Here is a 6,388-nt window from a genome sequence, read left to right as displayed (position 1 = left end):
CACCCAGCGGCGCTGGCGCTGCGGGTGCTCGGGCCACTCTGCGAGCTCCTCCCCGACGTTCATGACGAAAATGTGCGCCACGCAGCGGCCCTGGTGGGCGGTGTCCACCCTGGCCTGCTTGTTGCTCTGGAAGCTGAACACGCCCACCTGCGGCTGCTGCTCGGAAGCAGGCGGTTGAGGGAGGCAGGGCGGCGGGCCGCGCACAGAGGGGTGGCGCGGGGCGTCAGCGATGTGAGGCCGATGTTTGCAGTGTTGATGAACGCCGCAGGAAGGGGCAGAAGCGCAAGGCCACTCGCCGCGGGGGCGGCAAGCCGCGGGCGCCCGTCGCCGTAGTCGGGCAGTGACGGGGTGTGCAGCGCGGCGCGCCGCTGCTCACCTCAATGGCCCCCCTGACGCCGGCCTCCTCTACGGTCTCCCGCTTCGCGGCAGACTCCACTGACTCGTCATCCTCCCAGCCGCCCTGCAAGGCAGCGAGGCGGCTGGTCAGCCGGGCACTCCTGCGGACCGCCGCGGCGTGGCGCGCGGGCACATGCAGCGCTGGCCCGGTGGCACAGGGGCCGTCGACTGCACAAGCGTGGCGGCCGGGCCGTGTACGCGCGCACCTTTGGGAACACCCAGCCCTTGCCGCCCCTGCTGGTGATCAGCAGCACCTCCACGTCGCCGGCGCAGCCAGGGGCGCCCTTGTAGCGGATTGGTATGCACCTGCATCAAACAGGGTTGCGCATGAGCGCGCGCTGAATGCGCGAGCGCGCCTTCGCGGGGACAGGCGCGGCGGAGAGCAGAGCAGCAGCTCGTTGTCCCACAGGATCGGCGCGAGCGAGCAGCCGCCTCGCGGCCGCTCCTGCCAAGCGGCACATAAAGCGCACGCAGCTCGCTGCAAGCGCGCCGCGACCACCGCCCTATGCTCTATCTATCGATCTGCGCTCACCCAGCCACCAGGCGCGCGCCATCCTCCGTGTAACGCTGCTTGTCGCGGCCCTGGCGCGAGCTGATGGGCGCGGGGCCCCCCACGCTGGTCGGCATCAGAGCTTCGGCTTCGAGGTCGGCGAGCGTCGGCGGCCGCACCTCCCTGCAGCGGTCAAGGCCGCCGCCGCCGCCCTGTCCGTGCGTGAGCCTGCACGCCACCGAATGCTCCAGGGATTGCGCTTGACAGGAGGTGTGGCCAAGGGAGCAGCAGACCGCCATTTGTGCAGGCTTTCAGGCCCCGCGGGGGCAAATGCCCCTCCTAGATAGCCACATCCAGCGCTGTGGCCCTAAGGGTGACCCAGACTTATTTCTGTCCTATTTAAACAGCGCCCACAGCTCAGGGGGCGTCGACAATTCGAGTGTGCCCGAACAGGGCGCGCTTGTGTAGAAAGCGATGAACCCAGAATGACATATGCAGAGGAGCTCGAAGTGGAAATTTTGAGTGTAAAAATAATCCTATCGTGGGTCTGGAACAAGTTGCCGCAACAAGGCCAATGAGCGCCGCCCGCTGGCGCGCTGGCGGCGCTTTCTTTTGGCATCCGAAGGCGTTCGCGATCGCTGAGGTGAGCCAAGGCCACGACGGGTCAAAGGTCCTCTGTCAATAGGCTTGTTTACTCCAATCCGCTGGTCGTTGCCGTGAGCCGCGCAAGCTGGCCCTGGGTCCAACCTCCGCACCCCAACATTCCCGCCACGGCCGCGGTGGCCACGCCCGCGCCCACGTGCGTGCCCGGCGGCCCCGGGACGCCTCCATTGCCATTCAGCAGCGCTGTTGGCACGTGTGGCACCGCCTCGTCCCAGGGGCCATTGATTTTGGCCTTGAATTTGTGGATCCTCACCAGCCACCATGGGCACAGCAGCGATACAAACACAACCACGCCCAAAAACAGCAAAGCAAGCGCCACCGACAGCGGTGCGAGCAGCGCCGCAGCGGCAGCGGCCATGGCTGCAGTCAAGCCAACGTGGGCGGCCGGCGAGGCGCTGCGGACGTGCCGCCGCATGAAGGGAGAGAGCAGGTACAACTCCAAGCAAAACAGCACATGAGCAAACTGCCAATGGGACGATGTGGGCAAGCGAAGAGGGAAATATGAGGCTTGTGGAGCAGCCCCCTAGGGCATCATTACAGAGTGACAGTTGTGCAGGCACCAGTGCGCATGCCGGCGAACTAACAGCACGAAGATCCATCCTACTCCAAGGTTACCACTTCCCCTCCATGCCGCTGCGCCCTCGCTCCTGTTCGACCCCCCGCCCACCACGTCCATTTCGGATGGCATGCAGCTGGCAATAAGGACGGACGAGAACACCGCGGCGCTGAGCGACACCGCTCCAGTGAGGCGATCGGTCACAGAATTGACGAAGCTGCGGGGTGGTCGAGGGCATGCGAAAGCCAACCGCAGCTTTGGGCTACGCTTCAGGGCTTGCCGCCTCGAACGCCACTGCATTCCCGCCAGCGGCTGTGCGCGATCGCAACGGCGCGGGCCCTGTGGTTGCAAGCCTGCTGGGCGGGCGCACAAGGGCGGCGGAACGCGGCCTCACTTGTAATCGTGAAGGTACAGATGGATGATGAGCAGGCCGACAGTCATCGCGATGACGGAGTCCTCGCTGATGGTCTTGGTCAGCGTCCGCAGTAGAGGGGACAGCAGGTAAACGCCTGCAGGGGTTGACCGGGCTGGAAGGTGGCCTGACGCTCCCCTGCGCGACGCGGGACGCTGGAGGGCGGCCATGCGTTCTCCCAATGCATGCGCGTGCCTGGCGGGTGGCCATGTGCTTCCCCTCCCACCGGGTGCATGTGCAAACAGACAAAGCCTGCAAGCATGCGCCCAAAACGGCCAAGCCCACCTCCGGTCAGCAGTGAGACCTGGCGCACGCCGCGCTTCTGTGGGATGAGCGCGGGCCGACGAATTACAACTGAATTGGGTTGGAGGCTCGCATAACACGGGATTGCTGCGGCGTCCATTGCCGTGCACATCGTCAGCCGCACTCACCAGGGATCCTCCCAGAATGTGGCCGCCCACAAAGCAGCAGAAACCGCCACCTGCAGCGGGAAGGTCCCACGCTGCTGTAAAGCGCCGCGCCGCCGCGGCACCCAGCGCGGCAATGGCATGCAAGCGCCATGCATGGGCGACGCACCCGCGTTTTTCCCCCGAGCGCATGGCACGGGCATAACTTCGCCCCTTGCCCACCGATTAGCAGCATGGCGGCGGAGAGCACGAGCACGCTGCGCGCCGACACCGAGCCAGCGTGCAGGTGCGCGGCGACAGCCACGGCGGCGGTCACCGCTGAGAGCTGCTGCGTTACGGCTGCCGAGCCCAGCGCGACCGGCCGGAAGTCGCGGCGGGGGACGTCCGCGTTGACGACCTACCGCCCGCATGGGCGGGATAAGGGCGGGGCTTGAGGCGCGAGTGCGGGACCCTGAGGCGGACGCGAGGGTCGACGGCTGCGGCAGCTGCGTGCGGTTCCTGGCACCAGCCGAAACAACGCGCTGCGTCAGCTTTTGCAGCGGCCCCCTGGAAGACGAGCTGCGTGCGAACATTGCTTTGCGCTTGTTGCATTGCAAGCCCCAAACCCACCAGGGCTTTCAGGAAAGTGGGGTCCGTGTAATTGTCGGGATATGGCTGCCGGCGCCACAGCACCTTCTCCCAGGCAGGCTTGACGGGTGCTGCTGGTGCACCAGCGATTTGCAGCGTTACCACATGTGCAAGCTCCGGGGAGTTCCCTGGGGAGGCGTGTACTTCACGTGACTGCATTTTGTAAACCAGACCTGACCCAGATCATTTTGAACAGTCGCTGATCTGCCCGACTGTATGCCACGTGCTTGCCAACCAATAGAAGTATCTATAGAAACTGTATCTTTGATTACATGCTCTGTTGGGAGCGTACGCCGACCTTCGCCCTCCCCTTCACCTCCACTTGTGGATCATTGTGTGCGCTTTGCAAAGTCAACCGGATGCAGTGAAGCTGGCGTGAATGCAATGTGGCGGTCAGCAGGAACGCCAACAAACATCACACACAGATTGCGAGTGCATTGTTGCGCAATGCTGCCCACAGCCACAGTTCTCAAATGACACCGGCATACTCAAGCTCTCATAGTCTCATGGGTTCGGGCACACCCCTTGAGCACATCCTTCGGAATGCCTTGCACTCCCTCTTATCGCCATTCTACAAGCCCTGATCTTGGCACACGCGCAAGCAGCTCAAATCTATGCAATGCTATGATCCACCGCCCTTGCTGCAGACTGTGTGTCTCCCTGGGCCGCTGCCACTCAACTGCCAGCCTGTGAGCTGGCAAGTTGCACGCCCACAGGCTTGGTCTGATATTGGGGTGTTGCACCTCTCATGCAGGCTCTGGCAGCGTAAGCCGCGCGCTTTAGTCGCCCTGTGAACATTAGCGAAGCGCAGCGAGCATGACGGTGTGCACGCAGGCGGCCTGCATGGCGCATGTCCACTGTTGACGGCACTTGCTTGCCCGAAACCTAGCGTGTTGGCCGCTGCCACTTGCTCCCTGCAACACGCAACCCACGACGTTCTTTGCGCAAACGTAGATCCAGGAGTCCAGCTGCCCATTCGTGTGCTTGGGCAGGTCAGGGTGCATTGGGTATACTTGTGCGGTACTCCAGCCTGCTGCCTGCAAGGGATAGGCTGCAGGTGACTGTTGTGATCGCACCCGAACGCTGTTGCATCCAAACCCAGAAGCGGTGCGCTTCGCCAGTTGACTAGTGTTAGATGCAGTGACCATGCGGGGAGCTGGCAAGACTTGAGCTTCAAGAAGACGACCCCTGCATGCCTCGTATGCGGCCCTGCACATTCTCCGCGTAGGCTCTTGACAAAGACCATTTGTGCCTTATATACAGGCCGGCACCAAAATGCGCATCACTGCACACTTTGAGGCAGTGAAAAACTACAGACTGGAACAGATAGCGTTATGCATATGCGCTTACAACAGCTGCAAACAGCAGCAGCGCGAGTGCCACGCAGCCACAGACCACCACGCCAAACGCCTGCCGTTTGCTCTGCAGCTGCAGCGCGCCCCTCGCCCCATCCAGCAGGCGGTCCACCAGCGGTGCCAGCGCAAGCGCTCCAGCAGCGCGCGCGACCTTGGTCACCTGTGGGCAGATCCAGCGGTAGCAGATGGTGTACCAGGATTTGTAATATAAGGCATACGTCGCAACAACAGCGGGCGTCACGTGTTGCGAAGCAGCAAGCGAGCGGCTGCTGTGTCCCCAACCCGCGCCCCGCTTTCTCAAATCAGGACGCCTGCAGCTGAGCCCCGCCACACGCAGCCCTGCTCGCTGCTCCATCAATATGGGCACGTGCGTGAGCCCACCCTCCCTGTTGATCACCTGGCTGCCGCCCCACGTGAGCGCGAACACTTCCAGGAACTTCAAGGCAGCGCCCTGGAGCCCAAGGCCATGCGGCACCTTGGCCACATACACCCACACAAACAGGAACGTGCAGCTGTAGTAGGCGGTGTTCAGCAGGCCGTATGCTAGCAGGCCAGCTAAGCCATAGCGTTGCAGCTGCTCGCGCAGCTGCTGCACACCCGTCGGAGCCTTGGCACTGGCTGGCTGCTGTGCAGCTGTCACGGCTGGGGCTTCTGCTGGCGGGGCAGCTGGGCCAACAAAGGCGGCCGAGCCGCTGCCAGATCTGGGGCTAAAGGAGGCTGAGCCCACATGGCCGTCGCTGGCTGCTGCTGCTGCTGGTGAGCCCCGTTGCCGGGGCAGTCGCGCGTTGCGGATGCGCCCATGTGGCACTTGACTCGCCACGCCACCACACCAGTGGGGCTTTACCGCTGGTACAAGATCACTTTTACAACTCTTTGCGGGCATACCGACGCCAATGAGTGTGTAGTGATGGCGACGAAGTGCAAGCGGGTGCAAGTGATGATCTGGAGTACGGTACACTCGGAAAGCGAGTTGTATTGGTTATTGGTTCTTATTTGCTCTGCGTACGTGCTGGGATAGGGAAAGGCCGCAGATATCGAGCAGCAGCACGCCGGGACACTCCCCCCTCGGCTCTACCCCAGTCTCGCCAGAGGTTTGATGTCGCATTGCTCTGTAGAACATGGGCTTCCAGACATGTAAGAAGGGCCCGACACCAACGTGTGCAACGCCGGTCAACTCCCCATTGAAGCAAATGGCCGTCGTTGTTTGAAATTACGTGGTGCGTGGGTTGTATAGAAGTCCTTGATATATTGATGTCATTTATCGTTGTCATATCATAAGTCTGATCCCATACGCAACACACACAACTTCAACTCTCTTTATCATTCGAGGCCGGCGTTGCAAGTACGCATCGGCGTCTGCAAATCAATCAAAGAACTTGATTATTTGTGATGGCGCTAGCAGGCCCCACACCCGCAGCTAGATGCACCGCAGTGGTGCAGCGTGGTCCCACCTCCGCCAGGCTCCAGCCTGCGGTGCCTCGA

The 6,388-nt window shown here is 62.5% G+C and overlaps 1 protein-coding gene across 1 annotated transcript in view; it reads right to left on the bottom strand.

The window, feature by feature from the left end:
• The window catches only part of MNEG_1559 (hypothetical protein), a gene marked incomplete at both ends in the record, with an annotated part of 2,179 nt that extends 1,156 nt beyond the window's left edge, over window positions 1-1,023 (bottom strand). The window contains 3 exons of the mRNA XM_014049963.1: window positions 377-460; window positions 603-702; window positions 929-1,023. Of these exons, the coding sequence (XP_013905417.1) occupies window positions 377-460; window positions 603-702; window positions 929-1,023 (279 nt within the window). The remainder of the gene's footprint in view (window positions 1-376; window positions 461-602; window positions 703-928) is intronic.
• Between the last annotated feature and the right edge of the window lie 5,365 nt (window positions 1,024-6,388).

This window comes from Monoraphidium neglectum, assembly GCF_000611645.1.
Source record: "Monoraphidium neglectum strain SAG 48.87 unplaced genomic scaffold scaffold00158, whole genome shotgun sequence".
NCBI lineage: Eukaryota > Viridiplantae > Chlorophyta > Chlorophyceae > Sphaeropleales > Selenastraceae > Monoraphidium > Monoraphidium neglectum.
Note: the sequence above shows the minus strand (reverse complement) of the source record. Positions and strands in the feature narration are given on the sequence as shown.